Here is a 26,228-nt window from a genome sequence, read left to right as displayed (position 1 = left end):
GATAAGAAATATTAATGATCAATAATATATTTCATAAAAATATGTCTACTAGTAAAAGGGAAAAACGTTCATTTAAAATTTATAGAAGTAATAAATACAATATTAATGAATGAAAAATATAATTCATTCGTAGATAAGGAAACAAAAAAATGATCTCAATTTATCAAATTGAAAAGTTTTTTTTAATTTTATTTATAAATTTATTGCAAAAAAAAAATATACATAACAGGGAATCTACATAAAACCAATTAATGTAAAATGAAAACGGAGTGTTCTCGGTTTATGATAGTCTCCATCTAAGATGGCACAGCCTTTCTAAGATGGAGATTATGTAACTATACACCCTAAATATAATATATTTTTAAAAATAATATTCTACAAAAAAAAATAGATGTAAAAGGAAGAAAACGTAGTAAAGGGCAGATTAGTTGGTATAAAAAAATATGGAACTCCCTACACATCTCGTCTCTTCCTATGTTTCCATGTATATTATCATGTTTAAAACAAAAATTTCAAAAACAATTGACAAGCCGAGTTAAGTAGGGGAGGTCGGGCAAGTTGGTTACGGTGGGCGAAACGGGTACATCTCCTATGTGACTGTTAACGCAAAAGTGGAACAAAAAATTTGCATGGATTGTTAGCTTACTCCCCCTGTATACAAATAAGCCCACTAAAGCGTGCCGGGAGAGTAAAAAATGTGGACAGGAGCGTCTACAAATTTTCCAGCACAAAAATAAACACAAAATAACAATAAATACGCCGTATTATTACGACATGTTTGTGTGTTAACTTTAAAGTGTACAATTTACAGAGAAAGTGTTACGATTCGTGAAATTTCGTTCCATGACTTGAATTCGGGGTTTTTTTGGGTACCCATGTTGCCTTCTCCCTTACGGGCAAAACGGGTTTATCCCAAAGATCATAAAAAATGTATAACTAAAAATGATAATTCCTAGTTTTCTTAATGATATAGATTGGAAGCATTGTTAATTTGTGTTCATTTCATTAAATTAAAAAAAAAACTTTTAAAGGGTTTTTAATTGACCAACGTTAAGGGACCCGTCATGCCATACCTTTCCGTACATTCTACTGTCCAAAGCTTTCAAATCATCCTTTGCATATGATATAAGAATGTACTTTCTGTCTCTAAATATACGATAATCGTTTCTGAATACGGACATAGGTAGGTACATACAATAAAATGAGTAAAAAAGAATAAATAAAATAGGTCCATACGTCGTTTGAACTTTTCGGCTTTGTACTTTTATATTAGTATCTCCTTGGCTTACCGGAGTCAAATTACGGAGAAAGCAATAATCCTTGAATTAGCAGAAAAATCTTATATTGAAAGAAATCATAAAAAAATGACCTTTTGAATACGTGTCACCACTGTAGGCCGTGACAGGGCTCGCATTGGTAAGAATAATAATTATACAGTTTCTTAAATAAGTTGTAGTTAATTATATTATTCTATAAAATAAGAGACTCCCACTTCTGTTCACTGTACTTTATAGTCCTAACGCCCCTATACAGCTCCGCGAAAAATTTAAACGCTGATCAGTTAATGGTTTTTCCTTTTAATTCCTTTTCCCCATTGAGTACTAGCATTGATTTACGGTAGTTAACATACAAATATTATAATTTCTATTTTTGAATAAATTTAGTTATTTAAACAATGTATTTTCTATTGATAACACTTTGAAACTTGATTTTTTAAATTTTATTTATTTTTCAAAAATATTTACAAAATAGTCTTAAATTAAAGTCCTGCTGAGTTGCATACATACAATTCGTCAGCACGTTTTTATATATTGCATCAATTATTCACACTTAACTTACATTAATAATAATTTTACTTGAAAAACATTACATATTACACAATCAAACATTAAAAACTATCACTAATACAAAAACCTTTTTTCTATTGACTATAATTTGAGCAAATGTCTCACTCCTGTATTTAACTCAGTATTTTTAATATTGTTTAGTAACATGTTGAATATTTTATGTATATTGCATTGTAGTGTCATTTTGCCATATTTATTGCAATATCTAGGAACAGCTAGCCCTTCCATACTGGTAAACCTGGTGTTGTTATCATGTACCAACTTGTGTTTATACTCGGAGTGCAACGCATGCTGAAAAATTAATTTGTACCAAAGTAGAGCCCTAACAGATAATTTATTTACAGATTTAAACATTAATCATATTGAAATATTGTGTCTCTGGCGGTATACATCTTTATATAGTAGCAATTTGATCATAGAATTTATGATACAAATAACATCCGCATTTTAATAATTGGTAGGAAGAAATTGCTATTTGACAATAAAAACGCCTACGCACAACTTAAATTATGAACAAAAAGTTAAATAAATAAAGATTAATGTTTTTTTTTCAAAAAGAATCCTTGTTGTAATGTCTGTTAATTTTTCTATGTTGTTTTTTTAAAATAATTTAATATTTTATTTCTCCCTTTATATGAAGTTTGTCATATTTGCAACTCGTAGGTAATTATTAATTGTTAATATTTGTTTTGAAAGGGATAGATACTTCGTAACCTAGGGGTTGAAATAAATAATGCAATATGATAAAACGTGAATAAATAATACCAAAGATACCTTCCCTAAGTGAAACTTTTGATGTTAATGTCGTGTAGTAAATTATAACATTTACAAAGAGGTTTGACTATGTTATGGGAAATATAAATTTGCTGAGAATATTAAGCGTCGCTCATCTAGAAAGCATTTGCATCTTCACTGTGATCGCCGCATGTAAATTGTTCGATTACAATATTTAGGGTAAGTCTTCATTACCTTAGCCGGCAAAGGAATTAATAAAACGTATTAATTTTTCACTGCCCAATATTTCTAATTTAAATTAGAAAGTTATATTTAAAAAATATCATAGTTCTTATTTTAAACGCCTTTTAAATTCAATCATAAAGGCTTGTATGTATATAATAAAATACTCCACTGGTCGCTTCGCTGAGTGGTTAAATTATTTAAAATTACCTTTATACTCCAATTATCGGTATGTAGCAGAATATCTTTATCAGATAGTGTAGGGTTAATTTGGAAAAAAAAATGTGTTTTTTTATTAAGAAATAAAAAGATTTGATTTTTACAAATTGAATTTGCATTGTAAATAAATATAAACTTTTGCCATTATGTACGTCCCCTTTTTAAAAAAAACATGTTTTTCAGAGTTGATATACTTTGTGTTACCTTAAGTAAGTTGGATTTGTACCGTGTCGCAGTCGTTGTTAATTGAGGAAATATGATATTTAATGTGAAATCTGTATCATTTCTAGGTTTTTATGTCATTTATTCATTATTGTCTACAAGACTGATTTTCATCCATATCCAGGCATTTATATATAGGTAGGTATACACTAGATCAGTGATTCCCAAAGTGGTCCATATCGACCCCCAGGGGTCTATGACAACCTGCAAGGGGTCTACGTCAACGAAAAAAATTTTTGGGGTCCAAGAAATGAAAATGGGGTCCACGATAGTGGATCTCTACATACACTGATATCTTATAATATAAAGACGTGTACATTATTTATAAAAGTACCTATGAAGTAAAAAAAAATATATATACGTTTATAAAATTGTGTAAGTTGAGGATGTAGGCAATATAGCGAGGAAATTTTAAATTTCGTTACCATCGTCATACCTAGTGGAAAGGGGGTTCAGCGCTGTTACCAATCTCCTAACGAAAAAAGACACATACTGGACATCATTGGCCGAGGAGATTTAAGATTAAACCTAACAAAATTGACGCCAAATGTTGATAATTTATTATTGAAGCATCAGGTTCATCCTTCCCACTAAAAACATTTACTTATTGCTAAGTTTATTTTATGTTTATTTTATGTTACGTTTATTTTATATAACATGTACAAAATTTTGTTTTGAGTAGTTTTAATTTAAATTCAATTAATAAATGAATAAAACTTAACATTTGTTTTAACTATAAGTTTTTAACACTAAACTTCACTACAGTCAGAAATTTATGAAAAATCAATATCAGGTAAGTAGGAGGTATACCAAAAACCGAAGAACATGGCAAGGGGTCTACGACACAAAAAAGTTTGGGAACCTCTGCACTAGATGGAGCAACAACACCCGTATTGTGTTCCGTTCAACTTAGGTTCCGGAACTTGACTTGTAGTCAGTGAATGTGAAACAGCGTAAAAAGGCGGAAAAGCGACATATAACTTTGAATTCACAGTAAACTGGCAAAGACAGTTAGCCTTTTTACTCTACTGCACGTTTTACAAGGCAATGTTGACTTGTCAACGCCCATTTTTCGGATCATAACTTGCAACTATTATTCTATAAAGCATCATCTTTATTTAATTATACCTCAGTGTGTCCTGGCGGATGATGATAAACAGTTCTGAACATAAAAAGGTCCATATAAATTCTGGACGAGCGTTTCCGACTTGACTCGCGTAAAAATCCCGAAAAAAAAATTAGTGGAAGTGGAAAAGTGAGGTTGACGTCGTAATTTGGTGGTTGGATCATTCGCCTGCTATTCTTAAGGTCCCGGGTTCAACTCCTGGCAAGATCAACGTAAAAAAAATGTTTTAATAGATAGTTTATTTCCATGTTACAAAAACGATCTAGATACGCTGCAATTAGAGAGATAATTTAGAACCTTATGCACTACTGAGTGCGAATAGGGAAATCATGATAATAGAGAAATATCACATACTACGAATACCGATAAAAATATATGAAATGGATTTAGGAAAATAAATTGCATTTTCAAAATCAATATACCTAGATATTGTGGAGAAATGTCTTAATACAAAAATTTTAATATAAAAAAGACGTCGCTAGAAAAACGCGACATGTTTGGCCTTGGTAGTTGTGAGGTCAATATTTTTGACAATGTTCTAAACAAATTTGAATGATCAGGAACAAATAAACATGAATCGTGACGTTTTAGAGGCGTGGCCAATGGAACGACCGTTTTTGCGGGAATTTAAAATTGCAAATAATTTTAAAAAATAGTTTTGACTGGACAGTATTTCATAGAGCTTTATTACTTTAAAAATGTAAAAAAACATGTTTTTTACCTATAATGCATCGTTTATTTATAATATTAACATACACGCTTACTCGTGACAACGTTATCCAGATTTTTTATTTAGAGGTGATAATTTCTTCTCTAATAGGTATCGAAAATTATAAGCCTCAATTTTGCATAAGTAGACAGTATGACGAGTTTCACAAAGACACTACGAGAAATATTGACATCCTTGAAGACTTTGTTTTTAAGAAAAGGGTTTTGCAATTATTGTTGACTTATATCATTTTTGGTACATACCAGTCTTTTGCTTTCATTTTGTTCATGTTTTTAAGTTTCTTTGTCAATATTTTTTGTATTTGAACATAAACTAAGATAAAGAACATTTCAGAGAAGGGAATATAGAAGTCTAGGCATCTACAGGGCCTTTTGGCTACTTTACAAACTGTGTAACATTCACAATTATGCATGTGTTTGAACATACATATTCTTTCAATTCTTCCATCTGTTGTTTTTTTTAAAATTAAAGAGCTGAATTCTACAAAATTCAACACATAGAAAAATTGATGATACATACATTTCAAACAAAACGATAATTTGGAATGTTACGCAATATGTAAAGTCAAAACACTTGACTTACGCACCGAAGGTTCCGGGTTCGATTCCCGGTGAGAAAACAAAAATTGAAAATGTGATTTTTCTCAAGCCTGGGTGTTCTGTGATGTAATTCACCACTGTCATTGGGCCTCCTGGCCTGTTGTGGTGCAAAAAAAAAAAAAAACAGTTTCTCAAGCCAATTAATAGGTCATAACTTAACTTATAACTGGCTGGCTTATAGCTTCTGATAGCATGTGTCCTATCAATGCGTTGGTTTTTATATTTTTAAGCGTAGTGAGATTTTGCAAGCTGATCAACAGATAGAATAATTGAAGGAATATAAATGTCAAAATTTAGGCAGAATGGTGTGTGAAGTGGCCTCTTAAATCAGACAATAGGAGGTCATAAGCCGTGTATATGCCTATGTCTTTCTCTAAAATGTTCTTAACTTCTGTTGTAGTATGTTTGTTATTATAAACAGCTCCTTAGGGGGTTAATCCAGTCTTTGTATACAAAAATTCAGAAAAACTCAAAATATTGTTATTTATATTTAATTTAATTTTTCGTTTATTTTTTATAATTCCTTACTCAAATGCTGTAGACCAACAGTCCTTTAAAGGTATTCCGCAGAACCCTGGGGATTCGTTGAAGATTTAAAGGGTTTCCGAGAGTTAAGACATATTGTAAGTAAAACTGAGAAAGAATTTAATTCTTAGTACGTGCAGTAATGATTTTGATTTAAAATACAGGGTTTATTTTCATGTCGACTATTAGAACATGCAAACAATAAGGTATCATGAGTTTTAATTTTTTTTTAAATATTTATTGTCAATTTATTATTTTATTTTTGATATGTTCCGCCAAAAAAAGGTAGACCAATTAAGGTTCCACAGCTAAAAAAATGGAAACTGCTGCCGTAGACAGTTAATATTATAAGGATTACTAACGCAGTTATATTTTATTTTGTATGTGTATCCGAGTGATGCTAGAATTTTTGTGTTGTTTCAAAAATAAATAAACGGATATGTTATTGGATTTATATGAACATGAATTCAGTAAATGATTATGATAAAATTATAAATAAACTCATCAATGAAACTTCTTGTTCTTCAATTTCGTCATTCATCTATAGGTATGTAAACTTCCCTGTCAAAAAATCAAAGTATTGCGCTAACTTTATCTGTTAAAATGTGTATTTCCCACTCTGTTGTATTTTGCCGTGTGTTCTTTTCTGTTATTTTCTCACCTTATAAATAATAAAAGCTTAATCCCAATTTCGGTCCAAAAACTCCCAAAAAAGAACTGTTTAGCAAACTAGTTGTAAATATTTATGTTTTCTGTCCCCCGTTAAAATAATTATTTAATCTTATCTCCAAAATATGTTAAGAATAGTATAAAAACTGGAAACGTTGTGAACAATTTACCAGTCTTGAAGATGCTTACTTAGGCGAAAGCGCTCGTTGGTCAATATAATAAAAAGTAAAACTAAACCAAGAAGTTTCATTGATAAATTTATGTATAATTTTATCATAATCATTAACTATGGAGTTTTATTAAGAAATATCAACAAAAAACATCAATATTATTACAATGAATTCAGTAAATGTTAAAATAATGTAAGAGTTACTCACGGTGGTAAAGATGAGCCTGCTGGATAGAAGAGACTACAGAAATGGAGTCCATGTCAAGGCCTTCTCCAAGAGTGATTGTCGGAGTTCCATCAGTTGTTGAATCTGATAAGTTTCCACCTATAGACGTGGCGCCACTTTCTCTATCACTGCTGCCAGTTACTGCAAGAAAATAAAATTAATTATAGTATTTTTTATATGAAATATAAACGACCTTATCTTTATAATTTTATAATCTAGTCCAACTAATGAGTTCACTAATTGACGCGAATTTGAAAATATGTATTTACCCAGTCCAGAAAAAACGATTTATTTCACAGTTTCAAAATGTATAGAGGTTCATTATTTCAGTCTTGACTAGCTAGGAAATTCCTGTGTTTTGGCAGGATCTTCTTCGTTACACATGTTCTTTCATTAATTGATGCTGAAACAATTTAATTCAGCCTCAAGGTGTAATGGTCAGTGCGTTGGCCTACCATTCAAGAGGTCTCAGGTTCGATTCCCGACATGGTTGATATGAAATATTTATTTAAAAAGGTGTTTTTTTCAAAGTCTCTGGACTGGTACTAGAAGCGTAAGAGTGATCATCTTACCTTCATGTAACAAAAATGGTTAAGATACGCTGCGATTGGTGTACTAATACAGTGCCCTATGCACTATTAGGTGCGGAAAGGTAATGATGATTATGATGAAACAATTCAAATCAATAATTACATTTAAAAAATGAAAATTAAATATTAATTAGAAAACATACCGATAATAATAAAAATCGAAGCATAAAGTAAAATAAAAAAATAAACCTTTAGTAATAAAAAGAAAATTAGACATAAATACAAAAACTTATAATAATAAAATAATCTAAACAAAGATAAATTAGAAAAATCACAAATAATAAGGAGATATTTGACAATTAAAATAGACACAGTTTTTAGTCATAAAAACAATTTAGATGATATAAAAAGGTATATTTTTTATCCACCTGCTCACCATCTTCTTATATACATTGCAACTGACATACGTTTTTATGTCGGGGTCCAGCATGTTGAACACCCTGGGGCCCATTATTGTAAAATGCCTCTGAAAAAAGACAGTAATTTGAGGTACCCCAAAGTTTATGCTCGTTGCATATCTTGTTTAAATATTGTGCTGGGATCTATTTTTACTGAAACCAGAAGTTTGTTAGAACCTCCCGAACATAAATCTGTCTGACAGTACTTTTTTTTATTCAAATAAATCTTATTTCTACCTTCCCGGGAATTAAACCGGGATCTCAAGCATAGTAGACAAACGCACCTACGAGGCATACTCTAGTAATTGGATAGAACTAGGAAATTAGACAAGTGATTTTTTTAAGACTATTATCGGGTAAAGATCCTGAAATAGGTCATCAAAATAAGGCAGCCTCGTAATGAGTGGCATACTTGCGTTCCGGGTCGGAGTCCTGGCAGGATGGATTGGCACCTTAACCGCGATTCTGTAACTATGTTCCTTAACTTAAGGCGACTATTAAGAAATAAATCCTTAGTTTAGGATGTTTGCGATTCTCGATCAAACATTTGTCAAATGAATTCCTTCCGCGATGGCGAAAGTCCTTCAAACTTTCCTTAATTTTAGGCGGTCATTTTACCCGACGCTAACGCTAAGGATTTTGTGCAATTTCGTTTTTAACAGAAAAGTATTCTAAATACATAGTACACTTCGCATATAAACGTAAATACACATTGTTTGTTAGTTAATTCTGTATTTTTTTCCCTATAAATTACCATCTACGTAAAATAATTACTATATTTTATGCTTTTGTCAAACTTTGTATTTCAAATATTATCATTTTTATGTTTTTTTGTATTTTTTATTTTATTTTTTAATTACTGTATAAAAAGAACCTTATAATCTTTTACAGAAGATTTTCTTTTATCTCCCTTTTTTTAAACAAAAATATTATAACTGTCTATTTATCGCAAAAAGGAGCAAAAATTCATAAACATTTCTTGTATACCCACGAACAGCCTTTATGGGATATTTCATTTCAGCCTATGTGGGACATTCTTCTTCATTTAAAATACGTATTGCATAAAAAAACATTTTTATGTTAATAACTAGTAATGTTGCATTTATCTATTTTTTTTCTTTTTGTAAAGGTAAGTTTTACGTTTTATTTTGGGTTGCAGCCTGTTTTATTTTGTTGTTTTTGTTTTAATTTACTTTGTTTGTTTTTACCTGTATTATTTATTAAAATGCCCCTCGGGCATATTGTAAAATAAAATAAAATAAAATAAAAAATGCTATACTTCCGGGTTCCATTTTAAAAAATATTTTTCCTCTCTATTTTAATCATTTTGATCTTAATAACTCCCCATGGAGGAAACGGACCTAGTCTACAAACGATTGGACATATTCAAAACATTGTTGATGAACCAAATACGCTGCAAATGGGGTATTAATGAAGTGCCATTTGTACCGCTGCCCTGTATGCGGATAGGGAAATAATATTGTACCAGAATGATAGCTTGCAACACGTACATATGTATATTAATACAGAAAAACTCCAATTATCCGGATTAATGTGTGCCAGATTTTATTGCTTTTGAAATATTACAGTGAATTGAATTTACAAACATTACTTTAAAATGACCAGCAAAGTTAATTGCACGATTAAATTAATATTGAAAACTTCTTTATTTATTATTTTCTGATAACGAGTTGGATATTTGGCAATCTGGATGACTGTACTACGGATAAACGGAGTTCTACTGTATTGTATATATATTCATTTACATCTTTTTGTTAAATTTAAATAAACAACTTCTGCGCAATTGTTAATGTTATTAACATTGCTAATATTGCGGACGAAAAACAAAAACATACTCGTATTTACCATTATTATATTACTGTTTGAACTGAATGATTTATTCATGGAATTAAAATAAATCTCAATAAAGGCATTCGTCGTATCGAGCCAATAAAACAAATCATCCAAAACGTATTAAATATGTATGGTTTATTCCAATATGTACGGGGGAGGGACTCAGATGGCTGTAAGGTGTTGTATTATTATTGGGTATATGTATTATTGCTTCTAGGTTATTTGGGGTAAGTTTGAGAAACGAGTGCCTCGGGAGGTCGCTTTACGGGGACGAAGACAAACTCCCCGAGGAAAGTAAATGAAAAAATAAATAGACAACTTACGAATAAATACGGAGAAATAGTATATTTTTTACTCGAGATTTTTTTAGACGGCGTACGTAAGTTTGGAATATTATTTTTGTGATATATTTAGGTTTTAAGATTATTGATTTATTTTTAAATATAATACATTATATAATAAATAGATGTGGAGATTTTTGTGATCACTGTTATAAATATATATAGTCTTTTTTGGGTGATCACGTGTAGGTAGAAATAAGTCATCGCATTCGAACCAGAGATACTGCATCAACCCAGAAGCTACAGTGCACAAATAATGAAAGTTATAAATTATACATTAATAAGAGTATGAAATACTGACAAGTAAAAAATGTTTTTTTTGTTATTATTAGTAGCTTAAAAAAATATTTTTAAATTCCTGCGAAAACGCTTGATTGGATTTGCCGCGCTCCTAATACGTTATGATTCGGTAAAATTTTTACCGTCGTTCGAGACTGTTTGGATAGTCCGTCGTATATTGATGCCACAAATATCAAGGCCGATCTTGTCGTGTTTTTGTTGATGCGTATTTTTTAAGAATTTTATTTTTAAAATTATCAATGAAAATATTTTTCTACAATATCCATACTGATATTGAAAATACAATTAACTTTTCTAAATCTATTTCACAGATTTCCATTAGTTTTCGTAGTATGTGATAGTTTCCCATTGAAATACAAAGACACTCAAATAAAATAAACTTGACGATGGGCTTAAATCAAACTCAACATGGTCCCTGGAACTACAGACGACAAAAATTATCCGAATGTGCCAACTGCCAACTACGACATGGTATAAATTACTAGTAGATAAACACATATTTTTTTCTACACAACACAAAGTTCACCTCGAAGATGGTTCCAGCAACGGTAGCCGAAACGAATTCAACCTACACGGGCGATCCTGTGATTGAATTTTACAATACACCCAAGGGGCATTTTAAAAAAAAAATACAGGTAAGAAATTACTGGAAGATATTGCTTTAAGTAATAAGTCCGCCAAAGTACTTATTCTGTGTACTGGAATATTTACATAAATAAATAAATAATAAATGAATGAACGAACGGATAAATGAATGAAGAAACAAATAAACGAATTGATGATCCTCATTACCTCGGACTCCACTGTCAGCGCTGCAGCTGCCTCTGTCTCCCGGCGCCAGGGTGAGTCCCTGCGGGGCACCTCCGAGACCAGGGGGCGCTGAGCCCCCGGGCGTGAGGGCTCCGCCACCCTGCCGAGGCAGAGACCCCAGTGACTCCTGGTCTGAGACCCAACCGCTGGCCTGCAACTGTCTGCGAGCCTGAAAAATACAAAGAATCTTATTATCATACAAAGTATTGTTTGACATTGTTTAATATTGTTTAAAACATATATTTCAAAAAACGAGTTAATTTTTTTTTCTAATACAACAACTTTTTTCTAAAATATTGTTTTTTTTCTATGTTTGTTTTAACATACCTACATTACATACGGTGTTTGGCTGGTGTGTTTATGTATTTTTTAGAAAAAAAATATTTACCCTTGTTTGACAGTCAAAACAACTTAATAATATTATACTTTGTGTTAGAAATAAAAATAAGCTCTTTTAATAAAATACGAAAATTTAATTATACATTTGCAAGAGATTAAAACTTTAGTACTTTGAAAGTGAGATTAAACACTTTATAACAATAAAATATAAGTACCTAGTGGCCAGTGTCGTGGACGAATCAGAGAACCAAGATTTACACTCTACCACAATTGGATTCCCATTTTCTTATAATAGGTTATTTACAATTCGTTTGAAAATGCCCCCAAAATAAAAATATTTGGGTAAATCATAAAAACGTAAATCATAAAAAAATATTTCCTTTTAACTGAATTGTTAACGTAAAAAAATAATAGGATAAAAACATTTATTTTTTATTATTCATTCAAATCAAGAAAAAAAAACAGTATCTAGGGTGCGCCAAACTTATTGTAAATAAAAGATTATAGGCGCGATTCTACTGCAAATAAAAAAAATAGGACATTATCTCAAAAAATCAAGTAAACACAAATAACAAAATAATACTAATTTCCGTGTTGTATTAACTGATTTTTGTAATTAAATTTTCTTGTTAATCTATTTATATAAATATTTTTAAAAAAAAGTTTAATTGTGAAACAAACTCCCTCTCTAAACACGGGCATCTTGCTCCTTTAGAGATATAGAAACATTAAACACATTGAACATAAAACTATTATATAGTTTCGCGTAATTAAAAAAAAAAATTTTTTTTTTTTTTGAAAAAAAACATATTAAGAATTTAAAAAACGCTATAACGTTTGTTTTAAAAAAAAGGAGAAATAATAATTTTCGAACTTTGAAGTCTTGGCTTTTGATTCGATAACTGATGATATACACGGTTCCTTCCCACCTGATTACTTAAAAAATATTTTTGAGTAATCTGATACTTATGTATAAAATTGTTATTTTTTCTTTAAAAAAATAGGAAATTTGATTAAACCAAACCTCAATATCCATAATTCAAGAGGACTTAATATCTTCCGAAATGTAGCTAATGCCTGAAATGTTTTTTTATTCATTTAGACAGTAGGAATTCATTTATTCCATTTCTAATGCATTGATTTTAGATTCCGTTCGAATGATTATTGGAGGCATTACAGAAGAGTTTTTCATTATTCTTGATCCAAACAGAATCGTGCTTTCCGTTTGCTGCTTGTTTTGTCTTCCAGAATAATACTTTTTTGCCGGTTGAAATCAATTCGTTGACGTAAATTTTTGTCTCTTTGTTTCCTTCGATTATTCCTTTGCTTAACTTTATGGTTCTATTAAAAAGCTTTTGTCTTTCTTCTTGATTTTTTGACTCAACTGTTATCGTGTGGTTTTTAATTTCATTCGTCGATTGGTTGCGTATTACTTTTTCTATTTAATTTTTCATCACATTTTTTTCTTCGCAAATTTTTCTATTTTCTTATGATCTGTAGTAAATATAGTACGTTCGTCAAAAATGACTCCGTGTATTTCTGTTGATAATTTCTTAGGAGGATTTTGTATTTTCTTAATTTTTTTCTGTAGTTTAGATATAATTTTGGTCAAAACACCTGAGTTGAGAGGTGAAAAGGCCATTAAAAAACGAAGAAGAAGAATTAGAAGAGATAACTTGATCTTTTTTTTTATTTTCGAACTTAAGAAAATCCACCTCCTTTTTTACTTCGTGAATAATCCTTTTTATTTTCGTGTGATATTTTAACAAGATCCTTATATTATTAGCTGATAAATTCTCTAGTTTATTTTAGTTCTAATATTGCCGACATAAGATCATCAAATATATTTAATTTTCGGAAGATGTCGTATTACGACTCCTCCACAAGTCGGCGAGACACTAGCGGCAGTGGCGAGTGCAGACGACTGTGCGAGGTCCGAGTGCGTGCGAGTGGTGTGTGCGCTGGGCACGAGCGTTGTAACAATATTATCGGTAAAATTTTTGCATACCCACGAGTCCTTTTCACGGCGCGGTGAAGTTTCTTGTCCCATACACGTGGAATGAAAAAGATACGCACTTTCCTTTACACTGTAAATAATAACTTTTTTGTGGCAGCTTGCACTTGCATTTATTGCACACTTCTTTACCCATATTATTTGTTTCACTAACAATGGTTATACACCGTAAATAACGCTTTGGAACTGTATTTTTCGGTGCGCGATTTGAAGGCGTTTTATCGAGAGGAAAGTGTTTACTGTACTAATTTGTTACATTTTTATTTAGCGTCTTACTCACAAACTTGGTATAAAGTTACGCCTAAGCATAGTGGTAGAATACGGATGGGAATACGGTGGTTCAATAAGGATGGTATTTCTATCCCTTTTTTACCACTATACCTAGGCGTAACTTTATAACATGTTTATAAGTATGGCCCTAAGAATTTTGCATTATATTTGAGAACAAAAAATAATCAAAAATATTTTGAGTACGTCCAAATGCTAGCAGACAACCTTGGAATTCACTAATTGAGGAGTTTTTAAGATAAAAATTAGTTGCAACACATAGGAACACCATTTTAGAGATGAGAATATGGAATCAATATGTTTCTTTTTTGGGTGATACCGTGCGTGTTGGATTTGTTTTGACGTTCCTGCTAAGGTAAACTGAAGATGGCTCCTGCAACGATAGCCGAAACGTCGAAACAAATCCAACACACACGGCATCACCCAAAAAAAAAACATCGATAACGGTGACCGTGAAAACCATCGCACTAATTGGAATATGGAAGTCTAGGCATTTACAGGGCACATTACCTGGTTTTAGCATTGGGGTATATAACTAGTGTAAACATGAGCCTTTAAAAAATGTTCCCTCAACCTGCGGCAAATATGCAAATGTTCGATAGAACGGATTTTAGTCTCTTGCGAGTATTTTCCTGATACTTTTCTCCTCGCAATTACTAAAATGCTCATATGTACGCTAAGATACTGTACCAAATCGATCCCGAAAGAAAAAAAAAGCAGTGGTATAACCTTTTACCGGTAAGCAATGTTTTTTTATCTCAATCAATACTTGTTTAAAATAGCTTTTTTACTGTTAAAACGTTTTATTAATGTTACCCGACAGAATCTCCTATCTCTGTCCTGCTCAGTTAGTCGGGCGTAAAGTGAAACGATAAACAAAGGTGACGCGTATGCGGAAGGGAGCGACACGCTGAATAGAACTTACTGTAGACCGATGGAAAAAGTCCATGCTTTTCACTGTACTACTTGTTTTGCTTTTTCAAAGTCGACATGATATGACGAGATTACACTTGCTCCCTCCGCTCGTGATTCCTTTTTTTTGGGGAAGACTTTTTAGCTTAACATTCACAATTCTGCCTTTGTTTAAACATTTACATTTCTTAAATGTTTCCATCTGTAGACTTTTATTCATTCACTATTACGTAGTTGTCATATTTTTAGTGGCGCAAATAGAAAAAGATGGTCTTGGTAATATGCATTTTTTTTTTGAGTGGAATGATACGGAGTAGCTTCCCAAAAGATTAGTTTTTTTTTCTTATTTTTTGGCATTGTACCTATATAATAACACAGAGAAAACTATAATTAGCCAATAATTCTAGTTTTTTTGTAAATATTGTATTTTTTGTTTTAATGGCTGTTGTTTTCTTTAAATAAATAAATTAATAAGTAGACTAATTTATATAATTCATTCGGTGGTTCATATATTACAGGTTAGCCTAAGTTATAACTCAAATATGGTTACACAGATAAAACAATTAGTAAATAACAACCCATTACGCAAAATATGAGTTTTATAGCTTCATAGTTGGGATTATAATAACGTTATTTTTTACTCTCCTGAAAAGTAATACTTTTGCCGTTATACTCCTTCATCGACATATTAAAGTTATGTAACGTATAGAAGTACATTAATTATTACAAAAAAATATATATATAATAAATTTCATAATTCCAGTAAAAAACCACGCAAAATAATTTTTCAGATATTTTCCAAGAAACAATTTAGTTTTTGGTATCAGTTCTACTTTATATAACGTATCCTGAATCCAGGATAGTATTAAGGTATCAGACGTGAAAAGAGATTTTCTTCTTAAACGGGATTAAAAAAGGATAACAGATAATTGCGTGGTTCTCGTACAAGCAAATAGAAAGCTTACTCAGACTTTTCAATTTTGTATCACACAAAATATATCAATTTAGTTTCTAATTTCATGATGTTTTACCGCATTTAAAAATTCGATATTCGAGTTGGAGATGTGGTACCGTTGAGTAAAATATACGTCATTAGGTATTTTAATATGTTGGTTATCGATCGTTTTATCGCCGCGTTCTCAAAAAAGAGTTTTGATTGACCAAATAACGAGACTCATGACGCTACAATTCTAATATCATCAACATCGAATTTAAATGTCATTAATACTTTTAAAATCTGTAAACAGTTAATCACAAGCAGTTATTTAAAAAAAATATTTAACAACAAAGTATGTAATGCCTGTAACAATTGACGCAGCTATTGAAGTTAGATTAAAAAGCCAACATTCAGTATATAAATATTAGTTTACCCGTTTTTTTTAATTTTTACAGATAATAAATCATAAAAAATAACAAAAAAAATTTTTTGAGCAAAATAACATGACAAAATAAAATTTATTTAAGTTTTTAAATTGGAACAACATATAAGACCAAAAAACTATGAGCAATGGTCCGATACTATCGAATCAAAATACTATCCAATAGTATTTGCCTTTTTAACATAGTTTTACTTATATGAAAAATTTCGATCTCCAAAGTGATCATGTTAAGTCACCTGTCTGCTCTTCCTTTAGGTAGACCAGAGCAAGATTGATTCTGTAAGACAGGGGTAAAAAGTCTGTGCTGATGCTGTCAGAAATATACAATATCCACCCGGAACACAATAAAATGATGTTATGAAGATGGCGTGGAGGAGTGGATCAAGGGTTGACCGTTGTGGTACTCCGGAATAAACAAAGAATGGTTCCGTTTAAAATATTTCGTATAAAGTAAACTGTCTATTTTCCAAAAAGTTAATTAAAAATATCACAAATAGAAGAGAGAAACCGAATTCGGCTAATTTAACTAGAAATGAATCGTGATTAACAGTGTCAAAAGCCTTCAAAAGAAAGAAAAAATTACATGTCCTCATGAAGGTGACCTGTGCCGAAGATGCTTTAAAATATGCTTTTTAAAAAAAAAAATAATATGAGAATACACATTGAAAACATTATGTGCAACAGAAAATAACAAAATATCAAAACAAAATTTGCTCTGCGAAACATGACAAAAAATTTCTGGCTTAACACCAAAAACTTTTCCGTGCATTTATCGATCTGCAAAAAACATTTGATAGAGTTGACAGAGAAAATTTGTAGAAAGTTTTATCAGAGTATGGAGTGAATGGTAATGGTACAAGGGCTATTGCGTTACTGTACAAGGACAGCACAGCATGTGTGAGGGTAAGTGGGTCTTCTTAATTAAAAAAAATATATATATTTGGACCGCTGTATTTAGTAGCCTCACGTGTCATGTACAAGGCTAAGGTACTTATATAGGTGAGAAAATCGTTTTTGTTTGTCTTGGAAATGGAATGTTCGATCACTGATTTTGGTTTATTACCTTTATGAGTCCAATCACCATTGTTGCAAATGGGTCGTTCATATTGTGGTTTAACGTTCCTAAAGGAGTCACTGAAAGATTTAAGAATGGGAGCAAAAATGATTGTTATAGCTGTTAAATGTCTTTTGTATGCTATTAATACCGGGTTTCTAGCTAGCAGCAAAAAAGATTTGCAATCCTTGGGAACAAAAGTCTACGTTGTGTGCAAGAAAAGCGATTAGCTAACGAGTGTTGATAAATCGAAAGTGATGGTTTTTGAAAGGGACGAAAATATATCTAAATGTGGGATCAGTGTAAATGGAAATATTCTGAATCAGGTAGACGAATTTGTGTATCTGGGAAGTATGTTTTCTAGGGATAGAAAGACTGAGAAAAATATTGAAAAGAGGGTGAGTGCCGAGAACAGGGTGAACAGTGCACTGACATCTACTATGGCAAACAAATGTTTGTCGCAGGAGGCAAAACTAGCAGTTCAGTATGGAGTTCTAGTGCCAACTCTAATGTATGGGAAACGAAGTACAGAGTTGGAAAAATAATTATGAAAGTAGGTTAAATGCTGTCGAAATGCGATCCCTCAGGCGAATGTGTGGTAAAACGATGTATGATAATGTCGAGATGAACTGTGTAAGGCTGAGACATGCAATATCGACAGAATCAAGAAAGGGGTGCTGAGTTGGTTTGCACATATAGAGCGAATGGACAGCGAAAGAACGGCTAAAATAATCTAAGATGCGAATGTTGATGGATGCAGAAAACGAGGAAGATCGACAACGACATAGCACGATCAAGTCCATCAAATACTTGAGGATGGACATGTCCAGAGTAGGAATAATCGGCGTGCGGGCATGAGAAGATGTATGAATGTAGAGAAAGTAAGGTCTGCATGCAAAGACAGAGGGATGCTGCGTTCTATCCTCTTTGTTTACGTTTTTCTCTTTTTTAAATGTTATTATTATTTTATTTTATTTTTACATCTGAGCATGTTTTTCATTCTTTATTTTAATTCTTAACTTTTAATTACTTTTACAAATTTTCTTAATTTTTTACTATAATTTTAATTTTTAAACAACTTCTATTTATGTTTTTTTTCCTTCTCTTTTTTGTACTTTATTTAATAACCTTACATATAATTACTTTATAATATAGAAACTTCACTGGTCCATTAGATTTAAGTCTAACTGAGTAAAATATAAAATTTTGTAACTGTACTGTATGTTTCCTAAATAAAAGAAAATAATAAATAAAAAAAATAGAAAATATCCAAATTTTAAGATTTTTAGATACACCCATATCTCGAAGGATTTCAATTTTTTTTACAAGCCTCCATTTTGTACAGGAGCACGGAGTACACGTGCACCGCACCATGCGCATTTTGAGGTTCTGATTAATACCATAGCTAGATAACATCCTTCTCATTTCCTTTTCACGGAAAAACGTAGTATTTTCTCTCACTTTTTTTAGATATTGAGTTGAAGAGGTTAAACATGATTAAAATTGAAGTAGGTAGGTAGTTCAAAAGGTAAAAATTTATAAAAATTACAATAAAAACGTTAAATAAATTACGAAAATCCTAAAAACAGTGTTTTGTTGTGAGCTCAAAGATTTTAATTTGATATTGGCGTGCCGACCTGTTCAACGTTAAAATAAATGGCATACGAGGGATGAAAATCTACTTCTGGCTCCGTTAACAAAAGAGAATTTTCGAACGAATCTTTTATATGGAATTTGAAATGCCATGGCTTGTAGAACACGTAAATATTAAACAGGTAGTTGAGAGTGAAACAAGTTTTTTAATTAAACTTTTCCTTTAAAAAAAAAACAAAGCAGGTATTATTCCAGGTGACCATTTAGGTTCCTTTTGGCTTCCGAGGCGCCAAAAAACAAATTTAGAAGAGAACAAACTCAACAGATATGACAAAAAAAAGTTTTATTTACAAAAACAAACGAATACAAACAATCATCGCGCCGTTTCACGACTTCTTTAAGTATTTTTTGGATTTAACAATGTTTTGAGTATGTCCAAATGTTTGCAGACTGGCTGGATTTCCTCCCTAAGGGATTTTTACTTCGCAAAAGTCAACAGATGGAAGAGTTGAGGAAATGTGGATGTTTAAACATAGCAGAATGGTGAATGTTGCACAGTGTTTAAAGTGGTCACTTAAACCGGCCAAAAGACAGGTCATAAGCCCTGTAAATGCCTAGACTATGACAATGTCTAGACGATGAAGAACATTTTAGAGAAAATAATATAAAAATATAGGCATGAAATATTCATGTTTCTTCTATCTGTTGATTTTAGTGAAGTTAAAGAGCTGAAACCTTTATTATTGTGAAAAGATTCATTTGATGGAATTATTTCACATGCTAGGCAACGCCGCTAAATTTTTAACTTCATCTTGGACCAGTTGGTTTTATTAAATGTTCTTCACCTCTGTTGTAATTTGTTAATCTTAATGACTCCCTAGGGGGTGAAGTCTAGTCTTTGTCTACAAACATTTAGACAATCTCAAAACATTGTAATTTTAAGATGGTTGAGATCACAAATATATATTATCTATTCAGTGGTTGAGATAATCTAAAACCAAAAAAAATATCAAATAGTAAACTCGCATAAGGCTTTTGCGAGTCCTTCTTTATTCAGTTCGCAGAGGTCCAGATTAAAAACTAAGTAATTTTTTATTCAAAGCCTTTGGGTATGTTTTCATCTTTCTTGACCGTCCGATGGCCATAAAGAGGGAACATTTGAATGCCAACGATCTCAGAGAAGTAGAATTTTTCTCGATACTGCGTCATAACTATGGTCGGGTTATTGGGTTTTTGAGAATTTCCCTTAAAATGATAAGAATACTGACATTTATTTTTCCCTTATTACAGAACAATCATTTTTTTATCGCGTGGGATATCAAAAGGGTGTTTTCATGAACGTTTCTCGAGTGAAAATATGGCTGAGTGAAAATTCCTCGCTTTGGTACAATCGATTTGAAAAATGACGATTTATTTATTAATTTGTACGCCGAATTTTTTCTAATAGACAAACATAAAAATGGACACGGTCACTCCTCGGCTCAGAAAAATAACTACCTCTGTTCATTGATTTAATTTCATCGATTTTATTATTTTCGTGATTAAATTATTTTTTTAAATTTTATGAAACAAAAAAAAAGTTCGGTAGCAGTAGAGTTTATGCAAATTTTTTAACAAATAAAAATCGGACACGTGCTGCAGATGTCTTAAAAGAGCTTCAACCCACGTTGCCTCTTCACGGCTGCTGGCTCTCGTCATCCTGGAAGGCCATCGATTACGATCGTTCGGTTGTATTCGTTGGAACTAAGGAACTCGGGATTGCTGTGGGAGGAGACGAAAGTGCTGGCTTGCGATAGGATCTCCTAGAGGCGTTCGGTAATGTCCAAATGCTCTACTTAGGAGTCGATGTGGTAAAATAAAAAATGAAGTGTTAGAAAATACTGTTCCAATCTAATGTGTAGTTATGTAATAACTTATATTTCCATATAAGTTATTAATTTAAAAATACTTGGTACACTTCCACTTATTTATTTTGACCAATTAGCGCTTTCACCCTCTAATGGGCATCTTCACCAGTCTGAAGATGCCCATTAGTGGATGAAAGCGCTAATTGGTCAAAATAAATAAGTGGAAGTGTACCAAGTATTTTTTATATTAATAACTTATATTAAAATATAAGTTATTACATCATTACAATGGAATTCCATCAAGAATTGTCAATAAATAATTTAAATAAAAAAAAAGTGTAGTTTATTATATATGAATCAAAAATTGCTGTTATTTACACTATACACGTTATTATTGGAGGAAGAAAATATTTAATTTTGCAGTGCTTGTAATTCATGTATTATGAATGCAAAAGATGAATAAACTTTCCATATATATATTTTTTTAAAAGTTGGTAAACACGAAATGAAATTTTAATAGTCTCGTAATCAAATAATTAAAAATAGTTATAAAATCAACCGACTAATTGGCAGATAATGGTTAAAACAACAAGCTTTTGGTTTTTTGGTTATTGAAAAATAAAGTTACATTTACAGGTAGTAGAAGCGCGCGGTGAGGTTTGTGATTTGGGTACATACTACCTACGCAATACATGGTTTGTTTTTTCTAAGTTAGAGGTATTTCAAACGAAAAAAGCTAATTATACCCTATAAAAAAACATTGAACGAACGTTACGATCAACTAAATAATGTTTAAATATCCGTTGTGCTATGATTTATTATGAAGATTAGTTAATTTTTAGCTCCTTAATGACAAAAAATAAGATACTGATGCCATAGTAAACATTGGTTCCAACCAATTTATGAGCGGACCGTGTTAAATAGGTAAGTATATTAAAATTCAATATATTGATAGCATTTTGACCGCTCGCGCTGTTTGAATGGCTTTTCATTAAATTCCTATTATTTCATTCTTTCACAAATAAACAAGTGATAATTGCTTCGGTAGCGTAAAAACGAAAAGAAATATATGTGGAGGCGACCGCAATTAAAAACACGTTACTGTAACAAAGTTTTAACATCTGTTTTCTGATTTTCCTCATTACTGCGACACATTTTCGTTTTATTTTCCGGCCACTACGTGTCTTTTACCCTTTCAGCCCGGGTGTTCATGCGAATAAATACGAAATAAAAATTTATTTATTCGCGTGCCCACTAACATTAAAAAGCGGAGGGTGTTTAAAAAAAATGAATTCCTTCAATCCGTCTCTATTATTTTCTGACTATTTTGGTCGTTAGCATAACAAACATAAGTATGACAATAGTGATGCTTACATAATTAATAAAATTACGTTTTTAGTAAGACAGCTTTCTAAATGAATTGTTTGTTTTGGAGTAGATTTTCAACGCTGCGTCAGTCTAAATAATACCTAAGGTAAGTTTTAAATATATTTCACAAAAAATAACCCATTTATTTCAATGAACATACACACTGTAAGATTAATAACATGTTTATTGAAATTCGTTGTTTTTATCAGTTTGGGAGTCGGTGTTTATTAAAAATAAAAGCTTAATAATTTTTGAAGAATAAACGATTTAAAAAAGTTGAAAACTTCAAAAAATTTGAAGTTATTTATTTGGTGTAGGTATACATAATATTTTTTTATACCCACTGGAATTAATTAAGTAGCTCTAGAACTGTAAGGGTTAACCCTTGCTCAACTTTAGCGAACCCCCACCGTAAAATTAAATAAATTGTACATCTTGTTTTAAAATACAAACACCTTAATATTATTTTCGTGAGAACGAATACATAAATATTGTCTTTAATTAATTTATGAAAAATCTCCACCATTGAACGGGCTGAACCCTGTTCATAACAGTCAAAGGATATAAAATATCTGTACTTTAGACGATAAAACACGATAGTCAACTTTTTTCCGTTTTGAAGTTGAAATTGCAGAAATTATCGCAATAAGCTATGTTATACGTGAATAAAACACAAAGTAAATTTTTTAATTAAAAATGCTTTTTTAAGTTGAAATTAAAATCTGAAGTCCACTCTATTTTAAAGCAAAAAACATCAGTAGTCCCAAATTCACTTTTTCTATATATATTATAATTTTAAGTTTGTAAGTGAAAATTCTTAATCGTAGTTCATTGTAATTTATGATAGAAATAAAAGACGAGTGATACTTTAATCCACAAATTCGGAATATTCAGTTACCAGTTTCATCGCTTTTGCGACATCTTTGAGACTGATATCTTTATTAAGGAGTTCAATGTATTCATTCAAAACAAAGGTAAAGATAGAGGATTCTAAATTATATGAAAGTAAATTAAGTTTATTAATTAAACTAATAAATTAAATCAATGAAAAATTATAAGAATTTTTTTTTGTGTACACTAATGAGTTGATATAATGCTATTTTAATGAGTAAATGTATTTGTAAATATATTATTTTTATTGTCTCATTTTTCGTGAGTGTGATTTTAGTCAATCATGGTTTCTGATTAACAAGGGTAAAAAGTCATTAGTAAAAATATATTACAATGGGTAAAGTAATGGATAATGTACGTGTGTTATCTGTTCATTACGTAATTCTACGTCGGGTTTATTTTTTAATCTATTAATTTCGAGAATTTCTAGTTTGTCAAGTTTATGGCCCTTAGGGTGCATATTGCCATTACTATACCCATTGTAACATATTTTTACTAATGACTTTTTATCCTTTGTTTTTTAGAAATCACAATTGACAAAAATAACACTCACGAAGGATGGGACACTAAAAATATAAATAATGTATTTACAATATTTAAACTCATTAAAATGGCATTATATCAACATTATTTCAAGCATTATATAACCCAATTTTTTTTTACTAATGACCCTTAAGATAAAAATAATTTAATTTAATTTACTTTCATATAATTTTGAATCCTCTATCCTTACCTTTGTTTTATATAAATACATTGAACTCCTTAATAAAGAGTCTCAAAGATGTCGCGAAAGCGATGAAACCAGTCACTGGATATTTCGAATTCATGGATTAAAATTTAACTCATCTTTTATTTCTATAATAAAAATGTATTATTATTAATAGTAGGTAGTAGGTACTTATAGTAAATATTATTATTTTACGATAAAAGTTATACTCATAATGTAATTAAGACAGATTTAATGTATATATTTCTACTGACATATTGTAGCCATTGTATAAATTCCATATTGTGTTTTGTTTTAATGAAAAAATAAAAATAAAATAAAATAAAATAAAAATAGAAAAAAACATTGTTTTCCATGAAAAGTTCTTTATAGGTTGACATTATTTCATTTGGTTCAAAAGTTATAATGTTTTGGAAATAGCACAATCACAAAATCTTATTTCTTAAACATTTTGTCCAATGTGACTCTTGAGGTTTATTTATCCTTTAAGTTACAGATATTAATGTTCAAATGCTCTGGTGTTATACCGATTCCCAGAATATACATTATCATTACACCCTTATACCCTCCTGATAATGCATAGGTCAGTACATTGGAACACCAAGTGCAGTGTATTTCGATATTTTTTTTGCAAGGCGATTAGTCTTATGCTTCACCAGTCCAGGGACAGTGAAGTATTGCAGTGATTAACTACACGAGAAACAAATATTGTCCGTCAAACCTGCCGCGAAACAAATCAGCGTACCTAGCATGGTAGGCAAATACCAACTTATCCTTACTCGATTTTCTATTTCAGGATTTTTACCCGACATTTTTATCTTTCGAGTCAAAATCACTCTTCTAGGTTTCTGGTTCTATTTCACATACTAAACTGTTTGTACATATTCCTTATCCACCGAGACACATAAAAAATATAAATTTATATGTGTACTACCTCAATTTTAAAATCGGGCAGTTTAATAAGTACATGGGCCGCGATTATGAACGGCTATCTTTATCGGTATATACTGAGACGGTATAAACTAATATCGATATTTATGTACGAAAGTGTGTATATATATCTATTAATATTCAAAATATTTTCGTCGGTAACCGGTAATTGAATATGTTTAGAAAAAAAAATTGTAATCATATTATATTTTTCATACAGAAAACTTAACTTTACTTTGTAGATAAAATTGAAGATACATTTTAACTTCCCATCAGAATACGTACCATGGTGTTAGCTTTATAAGAATTTAGAGTGCAGAATTGTGAAGTGCTATTGAGGTGACGTTTTACAAAAATGAAGATATAAAAAGCGCAAATATTATTATTGTTATTACACGCAAATTTATCGAGTTGTGGTCCCGTGCCAAGTGTCGTGGACTCACTGATAAAAGGTCGGAGGTTCGCATCCCGCTCTAACACAACTTGATTTTTATTTTCTAGTAGTAAGCTATTTACAACTCGTAAATGGCCCCCGAAATTGAAATATTTGGGTAAATCAGAAGAACACATAATGTTTTTAAAAAATAATAATAACTAGACCACGTATAACAGAAGTACGCGTAAAATATGTCAATATATAGGTTATTATAGTACGTAACTAATCACAATATGTTCTTGAGAAATTTCGACAAAAAAATGTAATGTTATTAAGAGTTTATATTAGTTCTTAAAATGTTATGAACTAGCTTAATAAAGCATGCATAAATAATTAAATAATAAACCTTTTTGATTGCAATGAGAAAGTTCAGTGATTAAAATCTCTATAACAGATAGTCAAATTCGCGACTTAGGGGTTATTATTGATACGAAACTAATGTTTAATATTCATATTGAATCAGTCCTGAAAAAAACATACAAAATGTTCCGACTTATTATGCGAGTATCGAAATCATTTAAACATGCAGAGACATATGAAAAACTCTACAAAACATTTGTTCGTCCCATACTGTACTCCTATTTGGTCACCTTACTATAATGTAAGTATTAATAGGCTAGAAAGGGTCCAACAATTTTTTTTTAAGCAGGTCGACTACCGGTTGAACATTAACTTCTCTAATCATGCTGAAAGTATGCAGTACCATGGAATAAACTCTTAAAAACCGAAGAATAATGTTAGACCAGTTATTTTTATTCAAATCTATAAATAATAAAATTGATTCTCCTAACCTACTTGAAAGACTTCCATTCCGTGTGCGATCTAGACCGACAAGACAAAATCTTCTGTTTTACACTGAAAACGCGTC

General features: G+C 31.0%; 1 protein-coding gene across 1 annotated transcript in view; it reads right to left on the bottom strand.

The window, feature by feature from the left end:
- Positions 1-26,228, bottom strand: part of Liprin-gamma (liprin protein kazrin) — a 499,395-nt gene that overhangs the window by 148,307 nt on the left and 324,860 nt on the right. The window contains exons 6-7 of the mRNA XM_088232910.1: positions 11,565-11,751; positions 7,272-7,430 (exon numbers count right to left, since the gene is read on the bottom strand). Of these exons, the coding sequence (XP_088089036.1) occupies positions 7,272-7,430; positions 11,565-11,751 (346 nt within the window). The remainder of the gene's footprint in view (positions 1-7,271; positions 7,431-11,564; positions 11,752-26,228) is intronic.

Source organism: Micrasema longulum, unplaced genomic scaffold (genome assembly GCF_059751315.1).
Source record: "Micrasema longulum isolate JH-2025_06_02 unplaced genomic scaffold, ASM5975131v1 h1tg001038l, whole genome shotgun sequence".
NCBI lineage: Eukaryota > Metazoa > Arthropoda > Insecta > Trichoptera > Brachycentridae > Micrasema > Micrasema longulum.
The sequence above is the reverse complement of the archived record's forward strand: the minus strand, read 5'-3'. Positions and strand labels throughout refer to the sequence as shown.